Source organism: Erinaceus europaeus, chromosome 12, assembly GCF_950295315.1.
Source record: "Erinaceus europaeus chromosome 12, mEriEur2.1, whole genome shotgun sequence".
Lineage (NCBI taxonomy): Eukaryota > Metazoa > Chordata > Mammalia > Eulipotyphla > Erinaceidae > Erinaceus > Erinaceus europaeus.
Window position 1 is genome coordinate 49955721 of NC_080173.1, and position 26748 is coordinate 49982468.

Here is a 26748-nt window from a genome sequence, read left to right on the forward strand (position 1 = left end):
CTTTGAGTCTATTCAGTGTTTGGACTATCTCAGATGGTCCAGGAGCAACCTATGTCAGTGATTTCGTTTTTAGTCACTGTTAATTTTACCTACATAGCATAAGGCATGAAATGTGATTCAATGAGTCAGATCCACCCATGTCAGTTACGGTGTCTAGATTCATGGTGCAGACTCAACTGTTCCCTGATGATAATAAAGACAAATTTAGGCATTATCTTCAATTCCCTGGAAGTCTGTCATTCTGGTTCTAGTCAAAGTACATTATAAAACCACTATATTTTATCAGTTTCCCAGTTATTATAAGTAATTGATTATTGTAAATCTTGTGGGATAACCTTTGAGTATTATGAGGAGACTTAATTAAATACATAGTAGCTTTTAGTCATTTACTCTTCTAAAATCAACTTAATTTTAGAACAGTTTCAGATTTACAGAAAAATTGCAAAGATGTTACAGATAACTCATATGTATGCCCATTTAGTTTTCAGTGTCATCATACATTTGTATGGTCCATTTCTCATAATTAATGAACCAATACTGATACATTACCATTGAACAAAATCCATGCTAGACTTAGGTTTCCTTAATTTTTTTCCCCTCCAAGGTTATTGATGGATTATCCATCGTTTCTGCAGCTATTTTTTCTTTTCTTTTCTTTCTTTCTTTTTATTTATTTATTTTCCCATTTGTTGCCCTTGTTTTTTTTCTTTTCTTTTTTTAAAAATTTTCCCTTTTGTTGCCCTTGTTTTTCATTGTTGTTGATGTTGTTGTTGTTGGATAGGACAGAGAGAAATGCAGGAGCGGGGGAGACAGAGAGGAGGAGAGAAAGATAAGACACCTGCAGACCTGCTTCACCGCCTGTGAAGCGACTCCCCTGCAGATGGGGAGCCAGGGGCTGGAACCGAGATCATTATCCGGGTCCTTGAGCTTCGCACCACATGCCCTTAACCCGCTGCACTATGGCCCGGCTCCCTTCTTTCTTTCTTTTCTTTTCTTTTTTGGATAGGACAGAAAGAAATTGAGAAGGGAGGGAAAGATAGAGAAGGAGAGAAAAAGATAGACACTTGTAGACCTGCTTCACCATTTATGAAGCGACCCCCAGGAAGTGGGAAGCTGGGGGCTCAAACCGGGACCTTTGTGTGAGTCCTTGCGCTTTGTACTATGTGCACTTAATCCAGTGCACCACTGCCAGGCCCCCAGTTTCCTGACCTTTTAATTTTATCTAATGTCATATTTTCTGCTCCAGGAATTTTTATTTAAATATCATATGTCTTTGGGTTCCTCTTGGTTGTTAACAGATTCTCAGTCATGCCTTGTTTTTTTTAAGACCTTGATAGTTAATGACAGCTTTGATGACCTTGACTTGACCTTAATTTGGTGACTTATTTTGAAGAATTTGGTGACTTATTTTGAAGAATACTTCTCTATTGGAATTTGTCTGATGTTTTTCTTGTTACTAGACTGAGGTTATGGGTTTTTTGGTGGAAGACTACAGAGGTGTCATTCTCATCCTATCACCTAAAGGGTACATACTATTAACTGTTGTTACCTTGAATACCTGCCTGAAGTAGGGTCTTTCAGGTCTCTCTTATAGAAAATTACTCAATTTTCTCCCATTATGTATTTAAAAAATGGGAAAGAAGTTGTTAAGTGAAACCCACCTAAGGAGTGGAGATTTATAGTTCACCTCCTTTGAATTGAAGCTTGCAATTTATGTAGCAGGGAGAAGCGACATAAATGATTTTTGCCTATCTACTTTTTACTTACTCCCTTAAGTATCACTCTCTGAAGTCTGAAATACTAATTATATACAGAATAGTAGCACATTCCACTGTTAGGTATACAGAACATTGTTATGAAAGGTAATAAAAAGTTTTTTTGGCAACTTTTTAATAACCAAGTAACTATTCACCCTTACACCATCCCTGTGAAATTTTACAGTTCCTCTTCTGCTACTTTTGATGTGCTATTTTTGCTTTTAGAAACTAACAAACAAGAAATTTCCCCTTTCAGTCCTAAAATTAGGCTTTGTGTTTAGAATTTTTCTCTGAAATTGATGATTATCCTGTAGAACTCCAGCCCATACAAGCTATAGCTGTGCTGCCACAATGCTATAGGTTTAAAACAAAGCCAATACAACTTATTAACTTATTAAAAATTATATACTTATGTATTATACACAAGTAAAATAGCTATGTGTGTGTATACATACAGGTAAAATATTTTTTGGATTTCCTATTTCTAGTGCCCTATTAAAAAACCCTTAATTTTATAAAACTGTGACTGAAATGCTTTAACTCATGAGTTAAACCCAGTGGGTTTCTTCTCATAAGGTAAACTGATGAACAAAACCCTAACCTAATATATAAGTATCACATATATTGATATAGATTAATTTTAATATTCTTTTTTAACCTGTTTATTTATTGGATAGATAGAAATAGAGAGGGAAGGGAAGTAGAGACAGAGAATGATACCTACAGCACTGCTCCACCACTCATGAAACTTCCCCTCAGCAGGTGGGAACCAGGAGCTTGTACCTGGGTGTTGTTGTAGTATATGTCCTCCACCAGGGGTGCCACTACCTACCCCCCCTATAATTTTCTAGTGAAGATGGCCGTAGCCTTTTTGAAAATCATTGTTGCTCAATTCAACAAACTGACTATCTTTAAATCACCTGAATGAAGTCCTTAGCTTTCAATGTTACCAAAAATAGTTCTGCTTTTGAAAAAATTGTTTTATGTTTAATTCCCTTCTACCTATAGACAAATAGAGAGAGAGAGAGAGAGAGAGAGAGGGAGAGGGAGAGGGAGAGGGAGAGAATCCCCTCTATAAAGTGGGAAGGATGTTGGGAAAAGATGCTGACTGGTACATCTCTGTGTACTAACATCCTTGAGGTAGTATTTTCTATTTTATCACCCCACACTCACTACTTTCTTTACTTTTCTGATATGTTATCTGTCAGCAGATATGTTATCTGTCAGCAGTCTCAGATCCTCCTATTTTGAAGAAGACTGAGTAGTAGAACATAAACACATACAGAGTGGTGGCAGATATAAGCAGTTCCCAGAAGGGATAACAAAAGTGAGAGATTTACTTCCAAAACATGAAAAAGTTGAGTTGACAAAAAAAAAAAAAAAAAAAAAAAAAGGCCTTTTTGAATTCTGTGAGAACTTTCTGAAAACTTGGACCAAGAACTTTTATCATGCGAACCAGAGGAAGAAACAATACTTCCACTGAGCTGAATTCTCATAGGTAACATTCCTGGGTATCAGCTCCAAATCTGGACCAGAATGTCCAGATTTTGATGAACTTAAGGCATACTTCTTCAAATTTAAGTTTGGAGGAAAGCTTTCCAGATCCTCCCCCACCCCCTCCTGTGAGGTTCTACTCCCTCACACACTGTCCCTTCAGGATGGAAATCTTGAGACGGTTTCCTGATGCACCTTCTACATCCCATAGCGGTGTTTGGCTCTGACACTTAAAGGGGACTGAAGGCGCGGGCGCCTCGTGCGTCCTTTAAAGCTGTCGCCAGCCAGCGCCGCTGTAACCCCGCGTACCGGCGGGTCGTCTTCTACCCCCTCGGTCTGCGCCGACGCAGCGGCGGGCTCCCGGGGACTCCCCGCGCCGGGAATCTCCCGCCAGCTGCGCTGTACGCGGGGCCGCGGCGGGAGCACGTGGAGCGCCAGGTACCAGAGCCACAGCTCCAGCCAGCAGCCGGGAGGCGACATGGAAGGTGAGCCACCAGCCCGCTTTTCCTCCCTAAGGGGTCTTTGAAGAGCTCGACCGGTGCGCGCAGCAGAGTTCCTTCTGAATCTTGGTTTTGCTTCTATTTATTTCTTTTGTCAAAAGTAAATAGGCATTTGAGAGGCCAAAGCGCATCGGTTCCCATACATCTCGCACGCGCTCCCGCCCGCTCTCCCAACTTTGGAGAGTGATAACTTTTCTGCGATTTTATTTATCTATCTTTGGGGTTGACAAACAAGAGGTCAACTCTTGAGTCTGCAGAGGAAGATGATTTATGGGGCGTCCTTAAAATGGCAGCAAACCTGGGTTGAAATAACTAATCCTTTTGGATATATATGTATATATCCAAATATATATATATGTAATATATAATATATATATTCATTCCATTGCCTTAGTGTCCGTTGAAATTAGGCTAATCTGAGTGAATCACTCAGAATGAATAGTAACTGCTCTTTTTTTTCCCTTTTTTTTTTCTTCTGAGGGTAAATGTTGTCATCTGGGAAAGGTAAATGTGTTTCAAAGTGACTGACACTTGCAGTTACCTTGGAACTCCATCTTCTAATGCTCCTTCTTTACCAAGAGCACAAATCAGAATTTCATTGAAAGTTTCATTTGAATTAATTTTGAAAGATGTGAAATTGCCCTCGCTGGTGAAAATAATTCTCAGTGTGCAATCCTTAGGGATAATTAAAATTTCACATCACGATTCTAAACTTCTCAATAGCCACCCCCATACACACACCCAAATATATTCCTAAAACTTTGGAAGTGGAAGCTGTATCTCACCTTGGGAAGGTGGTGACATTTAGAAAGTCAGAGTTTGTGAGAAACATTCACCCTACTTAAAAAAAAAAAAAAAAGCACTTCAGCCTAGCGGAAATGTTAATTTGGTAATTATTATTAATATCAAGGGCATTCTTCTTCATAATAATTGAAAGCTATCTTTTGTCAGCTAGCCTTGTTTTGGCAACTTAAGGTCTAGAGTATGTACAGTTACTAAAATATGATTAAATACCTTAGGAATCAAGGTAAGCATGGTAGTTTTTGTTTCACAATATAATTGAGTGCAATGCTGTTGTCCTCAGTCTTCAGTTTGTATATATGCGTACTTGCATTTTTTTCACTTCCTTGGCCCTTAAAATGTTTTTCTCCTCTAAATAGAATAGTCATTTAAGTACTTAGTACACACAAAGAAAGTTTTAAATGTTGAATAGGTCTTGAAGTGTTTTCTCTTTTGAAGAAATGTTTATGCTTTTTAATTTATTTCATTGCCAGGGTTTTAGAATAGCCCAAATTGCACTTTGAATATTTAAAAAAAGATTTTGAAATATAATTTTTAACTTGCAATGGCTTCATTGGCAAAGAACAGAAAAATTAAGTTGCTGTTTACTGCGAAATAATTTCATTACAGATGAATTACTGTTGAGTTTTGGAACACTATAAATGTGTACACAAACCTCATTTTTCCTAGTCTTAAACATTCCTAATCACTTCTTAAGAATAGCATGCAAAATAGTCTAAGTCTGTGGAAACTGGAATGCTAATCTGTAAATGTTGATTTAATGTGAAATAAACTATGAGCTAAGTAGCATCATTTAGGAGATTAATCCTCAGATGGAAGCTGAATAGAAAAGGAATGAAAACATGCAGCATTTAAATCAGAATGCACAAAATTAAATGGAAAGAATTTAGTGATCTGTGTGAGTTTAGGTGACTAGATTAAATTCCTAGTTTTACAGAGGTAGATGGTGTATAGTTTGCTTAATTTGAGAACCTCAACACTTGAATAAAAAAAATATAAAAGATTAGTGAGGTGAATAAGATAATTCTAACATCAAGTCCTTAAGGATAGTATTTAACTTAGTAAAGTACCTAGTTCATTATAGATACCTAAGACTGTCTAATCTGGCTAACATGTTTGATACTGATATCTATTTTACACTATCTTTATATTTTGGTCTCATTTAGAATTGAGATTTGCTCTGCAGTGTATAGCTTTCTTTGCTTGACAATATAAGAAAGTCGAATACTCAAAAGTAGAATAGTTTCCCCCCCCCCAAGTTTGGGACCAGATGCAAATACTACTATTTATTGTGAAATATGGGGCTATATAGTTGGTATTTACTTCAGCATATAAAATACTTACTATTCATTAAGCTTTTGATTCAGCAAGATGTTTGAGATGCTGTGTAGAGATGTCATATAAATTTTTGAAATATGAGTCTCATCACATAAAAGTTAATACATATAATAAATAAAAGAGTAACTTATTTCTTTTATTACAATGTGTGAGCTTAAATATGTTTTGCTTAAAGGCTCTTGATTTAAATTTTTGTTGTTTGATATAATTACATTCTTTCTGTCTAATATAGTTAAGAAAGGAGGTTGTTCACAAATACCAATTTCATAGGTATTGACACACTTATCATTTAATATAAAACATTTTTATTTAAATAGTAATGGGTTGAGAGCTGGGCAGTGGCACACTCAATAGATTGCCCATGCTACCATGTGAAAGAACCCCAGTTTAAGACACCTCACTCCTCACCAACAGAGGGGAAGCTTCACAATTGGTGAAGCAGTGCTGCAGGTGTCTCTCTTCTTCCCCCTCCCTGCTTAGTCTCTCTCTTTCCTACTAAACAGAAGAAAGGAAAAAAAAAAAAGAAAAAGAAATGGCCATGGGAAATGGCCATCATGTCGGCACTGAGCCCCAGTGATAACCCTGGTGGCAATTAAAAAAAGAAAAGGAAAGAAAGAGGAGAAAAACTATAGTTGAAAAAAAAAAAAACTAAGTAGAGACCTAAGTATGTTTATTTCATATTGCCCTGCTTTCAAGTAAAATACACAATAGATAGCCTTCGCTGCCTAGCTGCGAGTCACTGTTCTGGCCATCAGGTAATACATCAGTGTACAGTGTATTCTACTGGGAGACTCAGAGCTCACTGCTACGCTAATTTTTTAAAAAAATTATTTGTTTGTTTATGAAAGGAGGGGAAGAGAGAACCAGAGCATCATCTTGTTATACACAGTGCTGGGAACTGAATTCAGATCCTCATTCTTAAAAGTCTAACAACTTCTGTTCTGCTACAATAAGTACTGCAGTGCACTACACATTATCAGGTTATTGTGCAAGTTTTTTTCTATTTGATGTCAGCTTCTGTTCCATATGCCATGTTTTTTTGTGGTAGCCATTTTAAATGTCTAGGTCCCCTTCAATGATGTAGGTGTTTGAAATTTACAGGGAGATAGCATCCAACTGGTAAAGTTTACTAGTCTTCCGTCATGAATGTATGAAGGCTGAAATGGTAAAATTCAAAGGAACAAAAGCTACAGAAAGACTGTTGGGTCTTAGGGGGACATAATTTTAGAAAATTCCTGTTGGTGCTCAAATAATTCCATGTTATTTCACATTTTTGTTCTTGATTAAAATTTCACCCTCCACATTTTAAAGTATTTTTATTAGTGCTTTAACAATGATTGACAAGGTTGTGGGATAAGAGGGGTACAATTCCATACAATTCCCACCACCAGAGTTCCATATCCCATCCTCTCCATGTGAAGGTTGCCTATTCTTTATCTCTCTGGAAGTATGGACAAAGATCTTAATGGAGTGCAGAAGGTGGGAGGGGGGTCTGGTTCTGTAATTACTTCTCTGCTGAGCCCCCCCCCCTTTTACCTGGCTATTCTTTCTTACTCCTGTTTCAAGGATTTTCATGTATCATTACAATGAAGATTCTACGGATAACTTCTTTCTAATGGTCTCTCCTGAGGTCTTCTTGGGGTTACCCTGCCTTACTTCCCTCTATCTTATCTAGTGAGCTTTCTTTTCTCTGCATGCTTCTACTGACTGTATTGAAATTGTTGTGATTTAGGTATTTATTCTCTCACTGGAGAGCAGAAACTATGTCTTATTTTTGCATGCTCAGTATCCAGAGCAGTTCGTAGTTCATAGATGACCTCAGGGTCTCTTGTGTTCAATTAAGAAAAATAATGCTCAGCAGCAATTTTCACTATATTTGCCAAGATGCTCTTAATTTAATTGTGTGTGTGTGTGTGTGTGTGTGTGTGTGTGTTTGTGTGTGTGTCTGTTTAGTATTATCAAGCATTCTACAGTCAGTCTCATAGTTTAGCAAGATTGAGGGCTAAGGGTCAGGGAAATAGCTAGCAATTCATTGTAATTAAGGAAAAAAGACTTTCATGCCTGATGGCCCAAGGTCCTAGATTCAATCTCTGGTACCAACATAAACCAGAGCTGGGCAGTGCTCAGGTTAAAAAAAAAAAAAAAGATTAGACACAAAAACAAGGCAACATTGGTTTTCAATTAACAAAACATTATTTTACATAGAAATTTCATGTCTAGTATGGGACAGACACAAGTTCAGTGTTCCAGTAGAAATGAGGAAAGGACTAGAAGTCCAGCTGTTGAACTTTCCTTCCCCTGTCTGACAAGACCATCACTGTGGTAGCCCTCATCTTGAAAACTACTAATGTAGATTTTTACTTTTCTTTCTGCCTGTAACTGTGTATCTTTAAGTCTGTTTTGAGCGTTAATGCCTGAATTGTCTTCTGAGAAGAGCAAGCCACTTCCTACTTAAAAATTATTTTAAGGGGCAAACAAAATAATTCTTTGGGAGAATAGCTACACTACGTGCATGCAGTGCGTGTTCAACCTCCAACCACGGGAGTACTGTGGCACTGAAGGAAGCTGTGACACTGTGGTGTCTCTCCTTCTCTCTTTCTTTCTTCCTCCCTCTATCTGAGAAAGTCAGTCTAGAGTGTGAAACTTCTATGAGGATAAACAAACATTAGTATTTCTTAGTTGGGCATGTAGGAGAAACACTAACTTCAAGATATCTCTGTGCTCTAGTGTTATTCTGGACTGCTTGTGTTCTCTGAACATGTGTTGCTTTTCCTAACTTCCTAGTTTTTCTTTTTATTTATTTATTTATTTTTTATTTAAGAAAGGATTAATTAATAAAACCATAGGGTAGGAGGGGTACAACTCCACACAATTCCCACCACCCAATCTCCATATCCCATATCCTCTGAGAGCATGGACCCAGGGTCATTGTGGGTTGCAGAAGGTAGAAGGTCTGGCTTCTGTAATTGCTTCCCCGCTGAACATGGGCGTTGACTGGTCGGTCCATACTCCCAGTCTGCCTCTCTCTTTCCCTAGTAGGGTGTGTCTCTGGGGAAGCTGAGCTCCAGGACACATTGGTGGGGTCTTCAATCCAGGGAAGCTTGGCCAGCATCCTGATGGCATCTGGAACCTGGTGACTGAAAAGAGAGTTAACATACGAAGCCAAACAAATTGTTGAGCACTCATGGACCCAAAGCTTGGAATAGTGGAGAGGAAGTGTTAGGGAGGTACTCACTGCAAACTCTAGTGTACTTCTGCTTTCAGGTATATATTTTGCAGTAGTTTATGGATACGTGTGAACATATGCTCTCTCTCACAGAAACTGGTGTATATCTAGGTTTTGGGACTTTGTTAGAAAGTGAACCACCTGAGATGGAATTAGAGTATACTATGAAAGGAAAGGTCTCACCCGAATAATGAAGCTGAAGGGTTGTCATTCCACACGTGAAGTCTCTGGACACAGTCTGAAGTGAAGCATATGGAGGTGGCAATCGTTGCGTTGGTTAGGTTGTGATCGGCGGATGCAATATTATTTGATATGGATTGGGAGAGGCTTATGGGAAAGTGGGCCCTATCCAATGGTTCCAGGACTGGGGGAAGTCGGGGCTCTATATGGAGATGTGAGGTTCCTGCTGTCTTAGGGTTCAAAAAGACAATTGATAGTTAATGTTATCATCACATTATTTGGTAATTGGGTTAACTTTGGAAAGTCCTTTTGTTATGGTTTGCTGTACAGTACCCAGTATCTTGTATATAGCTGTGCTATTGGATGCTTCTGATCTACTTGGTCTAGGCTTTTGAGAGAGTCCGCATATCAAATACACAGCCTATATATTAAAAAGATTCAGTTTGTGTTTTGAAAAACTTTGAGACATACAATTGATTTTCCCTCTCTCATATTAATTAACTAGTGATTTATATGTCTACATTTTGCTAGGAGTGTATATAAACACCATTCCCACCACCAAAAGACTGTGACCCATCCCTCCCACCCACTCCCACCCCCCACTGGCCCAGGAAGCTGCATGTCTACCCCTCACCACAGGGCTTTTACTTTGGTGCCTTACTTACAATTTGGTCAGGTCCTGCTTTTAGTTTCCCTTTCAGATCTTCTTCCTCAGCTTCTGTTGATGAATGGGATCATCCCATACTCATCTTTATCTTTCTGACTTAGCTCACTTAACATAATCCCTTCTAGCTCTGTCCAAGATGGGTCAGAGAAGGTGGGTTCATTGTTCTTGATAGCTGCATAGCCTAGTTTTTCTAATGCTTTTTAAATAACAAGTCCAAAAACAAAGTTGCTGTTATCTCCAATCTTAATAAAATTCTCCTGATTTTCAAATACTGTTAATTAATAGTGCCATCATCATGCCAAGTGATATCCTTGCTTATCCATTATGGCCTATCCCAAATTCATCTCCTCATGGTAGGTAACCATCCTCATTCTGCCAGGCAGGCTTTAAAAAAATTATATTTATTTATTGGATAGAGACAGCCAGAAATCGGGAGGGAAGGGGGTGGTAGAAAGGAAGAGAGACACCTGCAACACTGCTTCACTATTTGCAAAGCTTTCTACCTGCAGGTGAGGACTTGGGGATTGAACCTGGGTCCTTGTGCATTGTAACATGTGCACTCAACCAGGTAAGCCACCACCCAGCCTCACCATCCTCATTCTGAGTTGGAATCTTTCCTTTTTTTTTTTTTTTAATTTGGTAACATCTTATATCTGTTCAATGACTACTAGACCTGAAATTTACTTCTTTTCTTTTTCAAAGAATTGTTTCCTTTTTCTTTTAATCTTTATTTATTTATTGGATAGAGACAGCCAGAAATTGAGAGGGAAGGGGGTCATAGGAAGGGAGAGAGATAGAGAGACACCTGCAACCTTGCTTCACCACTTGCAAAACTTTCCACCTGCAGGTGGGGACTGGGGGCTCAAACCCGGGTACTTGCAAACTATAACATGTGTGTTCAACCAGGTACACCACCACCCAGCCCTTGAAATTTACTTCTTACTGAATATGAAATGTTTTTTTGCATGACTTCAGCACATTGTCTAGCAATGCAATTACTACATAGATTAGGAAAGAGTTCAGAACCAAAGACTGACCATTATTCATACAATCTGCATCCTGCATTTTAATTTTGCACTCATGATGAGTCTACAAATTCATCTCATTAGATTATCATCATCATCATTATTATATCTTTAGAATAATATGATGTGCATTTACATACCAAAATACAAATTATTTTATTATTCCTTATTTCACCTCCATAGGTTGAACTTTACTGTGTTAATTGTGTGAGAATAGGTTATACTTAGTACTTGCTGAGATATTACAGACTTCTTTTTTTTTTTTTTTACTATTTTTTTCTAAAAGGAAAATACTATATCTTGGTAAGGTTGAGAGCCACTCTGAACTTTCTATACTATAAGAGATCAGCCACAGCCTAAAAAAATAATGCAGAAGTCGTCTTGCATTATACCAGACATACAAAACCAGTAAACATTGAGTTTAGTTCACAAACCATTTACAAAGATCCTTTAGATCTTTATTAATAACTTCCCTGAACCAACAGCATGGACAATCTCAACTGGTACTCTGCAGTCTCAGACTAGATCTGTTCAATCAGAATCAGCAATTTATTGAGGTTCCTAGGAAACTTGTACAGATTAAAGCTTATCAAACATTTCCTGCACTTTGAAAAAAAAACAGTGAAACTTAATTATTTTCATAGCACATGTTGCTTTAGTAGTGAGCCATCTTTATATATGTATTTAGGAAAAAATACTGAATTAAAAACATAGTTAAATAATAGAAAGTTTGTGACATTTAATTTTTTTTTAATTGTCCTCAGGGTTATCACTGGGGCTGGGTCCTGGCACTATGAAGCCAATGCTCCTGGTGGCCATTCCCCCCCCCCCCTTTACTTGATAAGACAGAGAGAAATGTAGAGGGAAGGAGACACAGAGGGAGAGAGAAAGAGGCGTGCAGCCTGCTTCACTATTCATGAAGTAGCCTTCCTATAGGTGGAAAGCGGGCCCTGAACCCAGGTCCTTGTACATGGTAATATGTGAGCTTAACCAAACACAACACTGCCCACTCCCCCTTAATTTGACTTGTAATACAACACTTGTAATACAATGTAAATACTTGTAATACAATGTAACTCAAAACTTGTGGGCTCTGTTTTCATTTATCCTTCATTCAAAAATATTTGTTGCCCATATCTGTGACATTGGGAGAAGTACTGCAGTTTCCAGTGGAGGAATGGGGACTCAGAACTCTGATGGTGGGAGTGGTATGGAATTATACCCCTGCTATAATTTTGTAAATCAATATTTAATCACTAATAAACATTTTAAAATATGTGTTTGTTGAAAGCCTACTGTGTGCCAGGTGTGCAAAATAATGGTCAATAAGATAAGTTTTTGCTTCCATGGGATTTATAGTCAGGTAAGAAAGACAAGCCCCCGAACACATAAATAAAAAATTAAATAATTATAAGTATGCTAAGCACTATGAAGGAAATAAAGGCCTGTTTCTATGGACAGTAATGGTCATGGGTAGGATTGATGAGTCTGTACTCTAAATAGGATTGATGAGTCTGTACTCATTAGCACATATGTGATAGTCATGCCATGGAAAAGTATAGGATCACCTTGAAAGAATGTATTGTGAAGAGTCTCAGGATAGAACCCCAAGAAAACCACTGTTTGGTGACCAGGGAGTCAAGCAGCCATCAGAATGTGGCTCAATGGAATTCAAGAAAGAAGAGTGTCTCATGCTCCCACTTGTAGAGGGAAACTTCATAAACAGTGAAACAGTGCTGTAGCTGTTTCTCTCCCTCTCTTCCTCCTCCTTCCCTCTCAATTTCTGTCTCTATCCTAAATAAACAAAACATTAAAGGGCAGAGGGTAGGTAGCATAATGGTTATGCAAAGAGACTCTCATGCCTGAAGCTCCAAAGTCCCAGGTTCAATGCCCCTGCACCACTATAAGCCAGAGCTGAGCACTGCTCTGGTTAAAAAAAAAAAAAAAAAAGTGTCTCTCATGACAGTGATCAACTGTGTTGAATGTGGCTGGAAAAACAAATGAAATTAGGACAAAAAGTGTGGGTGGGTTTGGGCAGTGTGAAATTCTTAGTGACTTTATCAAATATGTTTTTTTCTGGTGTGGTAAGATTGGCAACCAAGTGAATTGATTAAAACAAGATGGGAATAGAAAAAGTAGAAACAGTGGTCCGGGAGGTGGTGCAGGAGATAAAGCATTGGACTCTCAAGCATGAGGTCCTGTCAATCCCCGGCAGCACATGTACCAGGGTGATGCCTGGTTCTTTCTCTCTCCACGTATATTTCACATTAATAAATAAATAAAATCTTTTAAAAAAGAAAAAGTAGAAACAATGGTACAGACCATTGACCATTTCCCCCAGAAGTTTAGCTAGAAGAGAAATAAGTGGGACTATTGCTAGAGAGAAATATGGATCAAGAGAATTTATTTTGGGGGTGCAGTGGTAGTGCACAGGTTACTATATGCAAGGACTTGGGTACAAGTCTGTGGTCTCCACCTACAGTGGGAAACACCATGAGTGGTAGGGCAGCAGTCCAGGTGTCTCTCTTCTCTCTTCCTTCTATTTCTATAAAAAGAGAAAGAAAGGAAGGAAGGGAAGAAAGGAAGAAAGAAAAAAAAAAGAAAGAAGGAAGGAAGGAAGGAAGGAAGGAAGGAAGGAAGGAAGGAAGGAAGGAAGAAGTCATCAGAAGCAGTGGAATTGTGCAGGCACCAAGTAATAATCCTGGTGGCTAAAATAACAAAAACCAAGTTTTTGTTTTTGTTTCCAAAGATGAGTGGCAGAAACTGCCTGTAGCTAAATTTATTGAGAGGTGAGGAGAGGACAAAAATTGAAACATGTCTTGAAATTCTGTTTCTCATTAAATCCTCTGGGATTAACACCCACAGAGGGGGAGTAGTTAGGAGATACAGCTGACAATCTGGGCATGAAAATAATGGCTCGTGCCTGTTTTACAAGAATATCAAATTATTTAACTATGGCTTTAGCACCTTGGTAAAAAATATAGTGAGAGTTAGTAGCCAAATTTAAAGTAGCAGACATTATTCAGGTAAGGGGACAGGGAGAAGACAGGAAGGAAAAGGAGCGAGTGAGGAAGCAGCATTACAATAGAGCCCCACCATTATGAAGTTCTCTTGGTGCTCCTTTGTGGTGCCAGGAATCAAACCCAGGGCCTAACATATGACAAGGCATCCATTGTATCTGCTGATTCACCTTCTGGGCCTCTCAAAATTCATTTTAGTTTTTAGAGATTTATCCATAAGTGAGACAGAGAAGAAAAGAAAAACAGAGCATCTCTCTGGCATACACAGTGACAGGGATTGAATTTAGGATCTCACATACATTAAACGCCAGTGCTTTACCTGCTGTGCCACCTCTCACACCACTCAAAAGATATTTTAAAGTGGTGTTGCATAAAAGGCATAAATCTTACTACTGAGCCACCTCCCCAACCCAATTTTTGTTTTCCATTTTTATGAGAAAGGCAGGAAAAAGAGAGATAGACACTAAGTCACCATGGGACAGACACTGTACCATTCATGGAATTTCATCTGTTTTTGTCTTTGGTTGTGTCATATGGTGAAAGCCATTTGTTGTACTTTACCTGTGCCACACAGTCTGTAATTTCCTCATCAGACATTTAATCTAAACAAATGGAATACTTTATTAAAAAACAAAAAGGTGGGAGTCGAGCGGTAGCACAGGAGGTTAAGCACATGTGGCGTGAAACACAGGACCAGCGTAAGCATCCCTGTTGGAGCCCCTGGCTCCCCACCTGCAGGGGCATCGCTTCACAAGCAATGAAGCAGGTCTGCAAGTGTCTATCTTTCAATCCCCCTCTTTGTCTTCCCCTCATCTCTCCATTTCTCTCTGTCCTAACAACGATGATATCAATAACAACAATAATAACTACAACAACAATAAAATAAAAATAAAAAGGTAAAGTAGGAAAAACTGGAATAGGAAATGGGCTGTATTTGAGCAGGTGTTTTCGAATAAATAGTTTGATACTTCCTTTTTTTTTTTTTTAGTTTGATATTTCCTAACATTTACCATAAACCAAGGAGAAGGAAGCATTTCATAATTAGAGAAATCTCTTACACTCTGTCCTAGAGCACTGCTTAGCCCTGGCTTATGGCAGTGCCACGAGTTGAACCTGAGACTTTAGAGTCTTGGCATGATAGTCTTTTGCAAAGCCACTATGTTACCTCCCTTGCTGGAATTATTTTTTATTTTTTATTTATTCCTTTATTGAGGGGTTAATGTTTTACATTTGACAGTGAATACAATAGTTTGTACATGCATAACATTTCTGTTTTCCACATAAAAATACAACCCCCACTAGAGCCTCTGTCATCCTTTTCCAGGACATGTACTCTATCTCCACCCAAATTTTTCTTTTTTTTTGAAGGCAGGCTCATTGTTTTTGTATCTTTTTCTCTCCTCAGTTTAGTCCATGGAGGTGTTTGAAATTAAGAAAACTAAAAGTCTCTTCTAGTTATTAACTTCCACCAAATTATTAATCTATTTAGGAAAATACTTTATTTTTTTTAAGATCTTATTTATTAATGAGAAAGATAGGAGGAGAGAAAGAGCCAGGCATCACTCTGATACGTGTGCTGCCAGGGATCGAACTCAGGATCTCATGCTTGAGAGTCCAATGCTTTCTCCACTGCATCACCTTCCAGACCACAAAAAAGTACTTTAAAAAACATTGTTTATGGGAATCGGGCTGTAGCGCAGCGGGTTAAGCGCAGGTGGCGCAAAGCACAAGGACCGGCATAAGGATCCCGGTTCGAACCCCGGCTCCCCACCTGCAGGGGAGTCGCTTCACAGGCAGGTCTGCAGGTGTCTATCTTTCTCTCCTCCTCTCTGTCTTCCCCTCCTCTCTCCATTTCTCTCTGTCCTATCCAACAACGACGATAACAACAATAATAACTACAACAATAAAACAACAAGGGCAACAAAAGGGAATAAATAAATAAAATAAAATATTAAAAAAAAAACATTGTTTACAAACAAGGAAATAATTGGTAGAGTGGTAGACTTTGCATTCCTGAGGTTCCTGGTTTGAGCTTCAGGAAATAATTGGTAGAGTGGTAGACTTTGCATTCCTGAGGTTCCTGGTTTGAGCTTCAGTGCCACGTGTATCAGGGCGGTGCTATGGCTTCTCTCTCACTGACACATGAAAAACTCAGTCTTATATAAAAGAAATAAAAGATTAAAACTTTAAGTAATTGTTGGGCTGGGGATATAGCACCATTATCAGCATAATAGCATGAGGTACCAGTGGTTCTAAGTTCAATCCCCAACACCACCATAAGGCGAAGCAGAGTAGTGCTCTGGTTAAAAACAAAGCAAAAGAAATATAGAAGTTGTTTAAATTCTAGATCTGGGGTGATAGTTCAGTGGTAGTGTGTAGGACTTGCAAGCATGAAATCCCAGGTTCAGCTCTGGCACTGTATATGTACTTTAATCTCTTTGTCTCTATTAATTAAATTTCCTTAAATTGTTTAAATTCTTTGAAATAAAGGTGAAACTCAGAATATGAATCCAACTTCTCTTTTTTAAATACTTTTTTATATTTATTTATTCCCTTTTGTTGCCCTTGTTGTTTTGTTGTTGTAGTTATTATTGTTGTTATTGATGTCGTTGTTGGATAGGACAGAGAGAAATGGAGAGAGGAGGGGAAGACAGAGAGGGGGAGAGAAGTATACACACTTGCAGACCTGCTTCACCACATGTGAAGTTACTCCCCTGCAGGTGGGGAGCTGGGAGCTCGAACTAGGATCCTTGCGCTTGGCGCCACATGTGCTTAACCTGCTACGCTACTGCCCGACTCCCTCAGCTTCTCTTTTTAATGTTCACTGACATTATGCCCTTGGACAATTCTATGACTATATTTTTTCATTACTTTGTTGTGAAATGGAGAGTATAGTAAATGCCATCACACCTGCTTATCTTCCAGAAATGTGAGATAATATGATATATCATTTTTACTACTAGGCAAAGTGTTTGCTGTCACATTTTTGGAGGACCATAGGCAAATCAAATTAGGTTCAGAAGAAAACTCACTATAGCCAGGGAACTGAGTGGTGGAATCTGAGTAATAATATCCCATGTGCTTCCAAAAAAGCTGAAATAGGGGGCTGGGTGATGGCCCACCTGGTTGAGAGCACACATTACAATGCACAAGGACCCAGGTTCAAGCCTCCAGTCCCCACCTGCAGGGGGAAAGCTTCGCAAGTGGTGAAGCAGGGATGCAGGTGTATCTCTCTCTCTCCCTTTCTATCACTCCCTTCCCTCTCGATTTCTGCCTGTCTCTATACAACAAATAAAGATTAAAAAAAGAAAACTTAGGGGGTCGGGTGGTAGCACAGCAGGTTAAGCGCACTCGAAGCAAAGCGCAAGGACTGGCGTTAAGGATACCGGTTCGAGCCCTTGGCTCCCCACCTGCAGGGGAGTCACTTCACAAGCAGTGAAGCAGGTCTGCAGGTGTCTTTCTCTCCCCCTGTCTGTCTTCCCCCCTCTCTCCATTTCTCTCTGTCCTATTCAACAACAATGACAACAACAATAATAATAACTACAACAATAAAACAATAAAGGCAAAAAAGGGAATAAATAAATATTTCAAAAAACTATTTTTTAAAAAAAGATACAATATGTTTAAAAAAAAAGAAAGAAAGCTGAAATAGGACCTGAAATGCACCTTTTAGAAATTTTTGTTCAGATACATCTAAGGAAGAATTTTTAAAATTACTAGAATTTTCTCTACTAGTGATTTTCAAAATTATAAGATAATAGAGGTATAATTCCATATTGTCCACACCACCAGAGTTCTGTGGCTCTATCCCTCTCCAGCAAAAACTGCAATAGTTCTCCACAGGTCACGGTTATGGGTTGACTCATGTTTTCATTGGAGAGGAAGGACTTCTATATGGTTGGAAATGTTTCAACAGAAGCTCTACAGTCAAATAAGGGAATACTGAAAGAAATGGGGGGGACAAGCATCATGTGACAGGGAATGAAGAGGCAAGTTAGTTAAGTTAGCTACTCCATTTAAAAGTATTTTAATTTGGGGACCGGGCGGTAGCGCAACAGGTTAAGTGCACATGGTACAAAGTCCAAGGACCAGCGTAAGGATCCTGGTTCGAGCCCCCGGCACCCCACCTGCCGGGGGGTCACTTCACAAGTGGTGAAGCTGGTCTGCAGGTGTCTATCTTTCTCTCCTCTCTGCTTTCCCCTTCTCTCTCAATTTCTTTCTGTCCTATCCAACAACAATGACAGCAATAACAACAAGGGCAACAAAAGAGGAAAAAAATAGCCTCCAAGAGCAGTGGATTTGTAGCACAGGCACCGAACCCCGGCAATAACCCTAGAGGCAACAACAACAAAAAATATTTATTTTTATTTTAATGCATTTTTAAAATTTTATCTTTCTTATATTTGATAGGACAGAGAGAAATTGAGAGGGGAGGAGGCGATAGGGTAAGAGAAAGATAATCCAGGTCCTTGTGCATGATAATGTGTGCACTCAGCCAAGTGCTCCATTACCTAACCTCCAGATACTCTATTTCTATCTTCTCATTTCATTGACTACAGGGATCATTTTTCACTATACAGCACCGTTTTGTGGTGGTAGGATTCCAGGAATGATAAAGCACCTTTCAGAAATATATATATGTATAGGTGTGGAATTACACCTTGGAACTTACACACACACACACAGTAAAATAGTAGCTATTAGCACTATTGTGCTACATTTATAGTCCCAAATGTTAATGCTAAAATCAAGAATATGTTTTTGTCATCAGTGACTTGGTCTCCAAAGTTTTTAGATAAATAAAATGAGCCAATTCTGTTATATAGTGCTAGGGAATACATCTAGAGTCTGACACATGTGCAATACCACTGCTGAGCAAACTCCCGTCCAAATTTTTGCTTTATTTCTTTGAGAGAGTGGGAGGGGAGCAGGAGAGCGGGGAGAGACAGAGAGGAAAGAAGAGACCCCACAGCACAGACCTATAGCTCCCCCAGTGCCTTCCATGGTGCTCTCCTGTGGTGCCAGGGTTCACACTTGGGGTCTCATGCATGGAAAGCAACCTAGTGAGCCATCTCCCAGCCCTAAGAGAATTTTTTAATGAGACCCCAATATAGGGTAGTCAGTTTACTGCTATGAAAATAAAAAAGAATAGAATAGGGAAGGCAGCATAAGTGGCAGACTTTCATGCCTGAGTCTCTGAGGTCCCAGGTTCAATTCTCTGCACCACCATAATAAGCCACATAGCTGAGCAGTGCTCCAGTCTCTCTCTCTCTGTGTATCTCCCACACATTAAGACAAATAAATAAAATATTTTTATAAGAATGTAACAACAACAACAACAAAGAATGTAATATTCAGAGACAGCTTTCCAGTGACTAATAGCTGGTCAAGTCAATACAGGGTTCCTCCCTCCTCCCCTCCCTTCCTCATTTCCTTGATATCAGGATTATCACTGGAGCTCAGTGCCTGCATGGTGAATCCACCACTCCCAGTGACCAGCTGACTCAACTCTTCCTCCCCACCCCCAAGAAAATTGAGAGACAAGGGGAAGATAGATAGGGGACTCGAACCCATATCCTTGAGCATGGTAGCATGTGCTCTACCACGCATGCCACTGTCCAGTACCAAACAATGGGTTCTTTCTGAGGTTTGACATGTCCCTCACCTTTGGCATCTATGCTATCTACTGGGAAACTAGACTGGCCAGTGGAAAATCTGACTTCTGAAGCTTTATTTTTGAAAATACATTTTTGAGGTAACATTGGTTTATGATGCTATGTGAGTTCCAGGTATTGAGCATTTTAATTCAGCATCCATATACACTACATCACAGTCACCACCCAACATCTAGTTTCCACTCGTCATCATACAGTGGACCCATTTTACACATTTTCATACTCTCCCAATTCCCTTCCACTTTAGTAACCGCCAGTCTGTTCTCTCTGATAAGAGTTTGGCTTTGTTTTGGCTTGTTTGTTCATTTGCCTTGTTCCTTTACCTTCCACACATGAGTGAAATCATAGGGCATTTATTTTCCTCCATCTGACTTATTTCACTTAGTATAATACCTTCAAAGTCCACTCCTGTTGTCATAAATGGCAAGAGTTCATATTTTTGTAGCAGAGTAGCATTCCATTGTGCACATAAACATACCACATCATTATCCATCTATTTATGAAATTTTAGATTGTTTCCAAATTTTAGCTATAGTAAATAATGGTACAGCAAACATAGGGTTGTTAACTGGTGTTCTTCATTAAATGATAATTCCGCAATAGTCTTAAAATTACTTAATGAGATAAAGGAGGCGAGAAAGAGAGAAGTGGAGCATTACTCTGGCATATGCGGTGCTGGTGATTGGACTTCGGACTTCATGCCTCCAAGTTTGATGCTCTAGTCACTGCACCAGCTCATCAGCTGCCGCTAATAGTCTTAAAATAAAATCAATTTGAGGAGTGAACTTGGGGCCTCACATGGGCAAGGAATGTACTCTACCCATCCAGTCACCTTGCTGGCCACAAGGATGACATTTTCTTTTCTAATTTTTTAATATTTATTTATTTTCCCTTTTGTTGCCCTTGTTTTATTGTTGTAGTTATTATTGTTGTTGTTACTGATGTTGTTGTTGGATAGGACAGAAAGAAATGGAGAGAGGAGGGGAAGACAGAGAGAGGGAGAGAAAGACAGACACCTGAAGACTTGCTTCACCACCTGTGAAGGGACTTCCCTGCAGGTGGGGGACCCGGGGGCTCGAACTGGGATGCTTATGCCGGTCCTTGCACTTTGTGCCACGTGCGCTTAACCCGCTGTGCTACCGCCTGACTCCCAAGGATGGCATTTTCTATACTATAGCTAGGTAAAGTTAATCTGATAAAGGGACTTTGGGAGATATACTTGAATGATGAAAGGAAGTGGCCAAAGAAGGGCGAATGTATACAAAGGCTCTGAGGCAAGAACATGCTTTATCTATGCAAGTAACAGGAGCAATGTAGAAAATTGACCAGCACATTTAGCACAGAGAGATGAGAGGTTGAATCCATATAAAAATTGTTGAGTAAACTACAACAATAAAACAACAAGGGCAACAAAAGGGAATAAATAAATAAATTAATTAATTAAAAAAAAACTGTTGGGTAAACCATAATTTCCCCCAACGGAATTATTTTGGGGGGAAAATTGACAAGGTTTCTATTTCAGCAAAGTTAATCCATTTCATGGTTTTCTCATCATTGCACCAGATCTATGTAAACATCAATATAAGAAATTATATTATCATCAAAAGAAACATAGATCGAGCATTGGACTCTCAAGTGTGAGGTCCTGAGTTCAATCCCTGGCAGCACATGTACCAGAGTGACATCTTGTTCTTTCTCTCTCTCTGCCGATCTTCATGAATAAATAGTAAAATCTTAAAAAAATAAAAACAGCATGGACATCTCCTCAATTTTCTGAAGCATTCTGTTAAAGAAATATGTTAAAACTATGTTGATTGTAAACACACTTAGGAGGTTCCAAGTGATGTCACTGAATGTAAACATTTTGAGGTTTTTTTTTGGGAGGGGGACTGAAGTATAAAAAATTATAAAACGGTTATAACGAAGACTGAAGAGTTTTTGTTGTACTTAGAAATATTTAACATGGGGGTGGGGTCAGGCGATAGTGCAACGGGTTAAGCGCACATGACACAAAGCACAAGGACCGGCGTAAGGATCCTGGTTCAAGTCCCCAGCTCCCCACATGCAGGGGAGTCGCTTCACAGGCGGTGAAACAAGTCTGCAGGTGTCTATCTTTCTCTCCCCCTCTCTGTCTTCCCCTTCTCTCTCCATTTCTCTCTGTCCTATCCAACAACAACGACATCAATAACAATAATAATAACCAACAACGTTAAACAACAAACGCAACAGAAGGGAAAAAAAATAGCCTCCAGGAGCAGTGGATTTGTGGTGTAGGCACTGAGCCCCAGCAATAACCCTGGAGGCAAAAAAAAAAGAAAGAAAGAAAGAAAAGAAAAGAAATATTTAACATGTTTCTGGTGGTTTTTGGTTGGGAATTCCTACCATCTAGTCACTACTGGACTACATGTTCTTATAAAGACCAACAAGTTTGGGGTGGGGGAATGTACTTCAGTGTGTTTTGAATATTTGTTTATTTATGAGAAATAGAACCAGAGCACCACTCTGACATGTGTATGCAAGTGAATCATCTCCCGCAACTGCCTTCAACCTGTTTGGTTCCATGTGTGTTTAACCTAAGAAGGACGCCCATACAGCCTAATTATGGGCCATTTTAATGCCCCCTTTAAATTGAGAACACTAAAGTAGTCATTCTCCTTCTTTCTTTTAGAAACTTTATTCAGTTATTTCTGGTGTTGTTTACAGCACACAAAGGTCTCTTGAAAAATTATTGAGAGCTATTTAAATGTCATGTCAGAGGGCTTAAAAGGTTCAGGGGACTAGGACCTTTTTCCTTTAGGTCACCAAATCAAAGACCATCTTGCTTTGTAGTAGTTAAAAGTTGTTTTTGTATGAAGATTACTCATGTGAAACTTTTGAGCTAGTTTTTTCTTTTTCTCCCCCATTAAAAACCCCTTTGGCGTACAGTTTCAAAGTTAGCTTTTTAATAAAAAAAAGACTATAAAACTTACAGAAACGTAATATAATGTGAAAAATTATTTTTCTAGAAAATTTGAGAGTAAGTTGCTGACATGATGCCCTCTCACTCTTGTATATTTTGTGTGAATATCCTATCTTCAGTGATCACGACCATCAAAATTAGAATATTAGCATCAATATATTACTGCCCTTTAGACAGACTGTATGGGAATTTCTCCAGTAGTTTCTAAACTATCCTCTACTAAGGGGTGGGGAGGGGGCAGTTTCAGCTTACATTGTATTTTAATATCTCCTGCAGTATGGAGCAGTTCTTCAGGCTTTAATATCTCCTGCAGTGTGGAGCAGTTCTTCAGGCTTTAATATCTCCTGCAGTATGGAGCAGTTCTTCAGGCTTTAATGTCTTTGATACTTTTTTTCTTTCTTTTTTATTTATTCTCTTTTGTTGCCCTTGTTATTTTTATTGTTGTAGTTATTATTGTTATTGATGTCTTCGTTGTTGAATAGGACAGAGAGAAATGGAGAAAAGAGGGAAAGAGAGAGAGGGGGGGAGAGAAAGAAAGACACCTGCAGACCTGCTTCACCACCTGTGAAGCGACTCCCCTACAGGTGGGGAGCTGGGGACTCAAACCGGGATCCTTACACAGGTCCTTGCACTTTGCACCACGTGCGCTTAACCCGCTGCGCTACCACCTGACTCCCTCCTTGATACTTTTTTTTTTTAAATATTTTATTTATTTATGAGAAAGACAGAGGGAGAGAGAAAGAACCAGACATCACTCTGGCACATGTGCTGCCGGGGATCAAACTCGGGATCTCATGCTTGAGAGTCCAAAGCTTTATCACTGCGCCACCTCCCGGACCACTCTCCTTGATACTTTTAAAGATTCCAAGTCAGTTATTTTGTAAGCAGCGCTCAGTTTGCATATTAGATAGGAATATTGATAAAGTGGTGGTATATTCTATTCATATTCAGGTTTTCCCTGAGTTTTATCTGTCTTCGTGATGATCACTTCATGACAGTGATGTTTACTAGGTTCTCCTCTGATAGTTACTTTTTTCTTTCTTTTGAAAAAAGAACATTCAAACCAGAACTAGTCTATTGCTTTACTAGTTGTTGAAACCCTTAAGATGAACTGGATGCTGCAACTGCTGCCCCTTTGGGTATAGATGTTGTTCCTTCACAGAATCCATTTGCAAATGATGACATTCTTTCCTCTGAGACCAAAGAAGCTGGAAGAGTGATAGTTACTATTTTCATCTTCATAATAATATTTTAACTATATAAATATCCATTAGATTTTAAATTCATACACTTACTAATGTCTGTGTTACTTCAAATCTCCTAATTTTTTTCCTTTAATGTAGTTTCATGGAATTAATTGAAGACCTCCTGCACATATAATATCACAGAGGAACCTCTCTAGCCCAATTTCTAAAAATTCTATATGGTTTGAGAGAGAGGAAGAAATACACATGCACACATGGGGGGGCGACAAGTAAGAAAGACACCAAAGTATTATTCCACTATCCATAGAGTTCCCTCTGATGCTGTGCATGGAACTCCCATTTTGGTTGTGGGAGTCAAACCCAGACCCTTATACAAGGAAATATGTGCACCCTACCTAATGAGCTATCTCTCAACTCCTAAACTCTCCCTCCCTTTTTCTCCACAGAGGGTTATAACTCAATGCAGTTATTATTCTTTGATGTTCTTTTGTCACAGATTTGGCCAGTAAAAGCCCTTTCAAGATGACTTATATATCCTTTATTAAAAATATTTTTATTAGTGACTCAATATTGATTTACAAAATTACATGTCAACAGAGTAATAATTTCATACCGTTCCCACCACCAGAGTTCTGAATCCCAAATCCCTCCATTGCAAACCACCGAGGTTCTCCCAAGGTTGCAGCCATGGGTTTACTGTCATCTCTACAACTATCTGTCTATATTTGTACATAATTGCATCCTTTTTCTTATTTCAACTTTTTTTTCTAACCAGAGCACTGTTCGGCTCTGACTTATGGTGGTGCAGGGGATTGAACCTGAGACTTTGGAGCCAGCCTCATGCATGAGAGTCACTTTGCAGAACCACTATGCTATCTACCCCTGCCTATTTGCCCCTTTTTTCTTCCAAGTTCAATCCTCTCTTCCCCTCTAAGCCACACATAGCCCTATTAATACATCCAAAAAGCTCTCCTCTTTTTGTCCTCTCTCAGGGATCTGATGGAGCTGGAGTTCAGAGCCTTTTATCCTCTGTCTCCTGTCACTTCTCCCCCACTGGGAGTATGTATCAAAGTTGGTTTTGGGGTGCGGAAGGTAGGAATTCTGGCTTCTGTACTTGCTTCTCTGCTAGATTTGGGCATTGGCAGGTCAATCCATACCTCCAGCCTGTTTCTATCTTTTTCTAATGGAGTAAGGCTCTGGAGAAGTGAGGTTATAGGACACATTGGTGAGGTCGACTGCCCAGAGAATTCAGGGTGCAATCATGGTAGGGTCTGCAATTTAGTGTCTGAAGGTGGCAGGACATAAAATGAGACAAAATGATTAATGACTAGGAACCAAAAAGTAGTAACAGAGTAGATGAGATTAAGGATCTTAGGCTGGAAGATAGCTCAGAAGTCCATTTTAAGCATGTTTCTAGGGGCCCAAGACTATGGTAGTTTTTGCTTGAGTTTGATAGTTAACATGAAGTTGGATAAAAAAAAAAAATTGAGAAAATGATGTTAGAGTAGAGAAAGGGGCTAGAGAGTTGGATTAGGGCAGAGAGTAGCTCCCACTCTTGAAAATTTTCTGTGGATAGAATTAACTATTTACCTTCATCTACCCGGTCCTTTTAACAAGTTCTCTTACTCTGAGTAATTCACTGCTTTCTGGCCTAGCAAAATGTTCCAATCTCATCGTGTGTTTCCTTGGCCGTACCCTGGAATCAGCCATTTCTTCAATGAGCTTGGTTCCTTTAAGTAGAGAATGAGATTTAGAAGTTAATGTCTAGATGCTAAAAACTGTTGTAGTGTCACTACTGCCAGATGTTCTCAGTGGACAAGACTAGGGACACACACACACTCTCTCTCTCTCTCCTACTCTTTGTCTCTCTCTCTCTTATCTGTTTATTGACAGTAGAAGTCATAGTTAATGTGCCTACCTTAATTTCCAATGTAGTGTCACAGGTATCTGTAATTGTAACTTTCCTTTCTGAGACAAAAAAACATGGCTCTCATTATCCTTGCTATATGTACTTATTTGATCAGTCTTCCTTTTTGTTTATATGTCCAATCATTTATTCATTCCCATTGTCATTTCCTTATCAGAATAGATATTGTCTTTGCTTCATCAAGGATATGACATTTATTCCTTGGCCACTGTTCTATGTGGACATTCTTCTCAACTGTTTGGTCTCTGACAACTCCATGCAAGGCTTCCCCTGATAAATGAGTGCCCTTTTCACTCACTCAAGTTCTAACACTTTGCATTGGACCACTCTCATACAGAAAATCTCTTCAGGTTGGGGTACATAGCATAATGGTTATGCATAGAAACTCTCATGCTTGCATGCTTGAGGCTCCGAAGTCCCAGGTTCAATCCCCCATACCACCATAAGCCAGAGCTGAGCAGTTGTCTGGTAAACAAACAAATAAACAAACACCTCTCCTTATTCCAATTGGACTCACTCTATTTAGGCTCAGAAAACCCCACACCAGGTCACCCACACACATATGTCCACAAGATGTTTTTGTCACTTTGTTCAGGCACTGACTCCTCATGCTAGGCTCTTCCTTTCCTTGTATATCCTCTTCTTCTCTCTCAAACTTCAATGCTCAAGTATGACTGAATGCTCTCTTTATTCTGCTCAGGTAAGATTCAGATTTCCTATGTTGTCTGCCTATCACATAGAAGCCCACCTCATTCAGACTTCCCTCCTCAGAGTTGGGGGAAATAGCTTAGCTGGCATAGAACAAGATTTGCATGCCTGAGGCTCTCTGTTCATTCCCTGGCAAAGCAAATATTGGAGTACTGTTCCAACTAATCAGCTTCTTTCTCTCTCTCTCTCTCTCTCTCTCTCTCTCTCTCTCTCTTTCTCTCTCTCTCCAATCAGCTCTGGTTTATGATGAACTGAACCTGCATGAG

The 26748-nt window shown here is 39.2% G+C and overlaps 1 protein-coding gene across 2 annotated transcripts in view; it reads left to right on the forward strand.

Annotated features, from left to right (window-relative positions):
- The first annotated feature begins 3658 nt into the window (after window positions 1–3658).
- The window catches only part of IKZF3 (IKAROS family zinc finger 3), a 108146-nt gene continuing 85056 nt past the window's right edge, over window positions 3659–26748 (forward strand). For both annotated transcript variants that reach the window (XM_060203570.1, XM_060203571.1), the window contains exon 1: window positions 3659–3736. In XM_060203570.1, coding sequence (XP_060059553.1) covers window positions 3730–3736 — 7 coding nt within the window. In that variant the 5' untranslated portion in view covers window positions 3659–3729. The remainder of the gene's footprint in view (window positions 3737–26748) is intronic.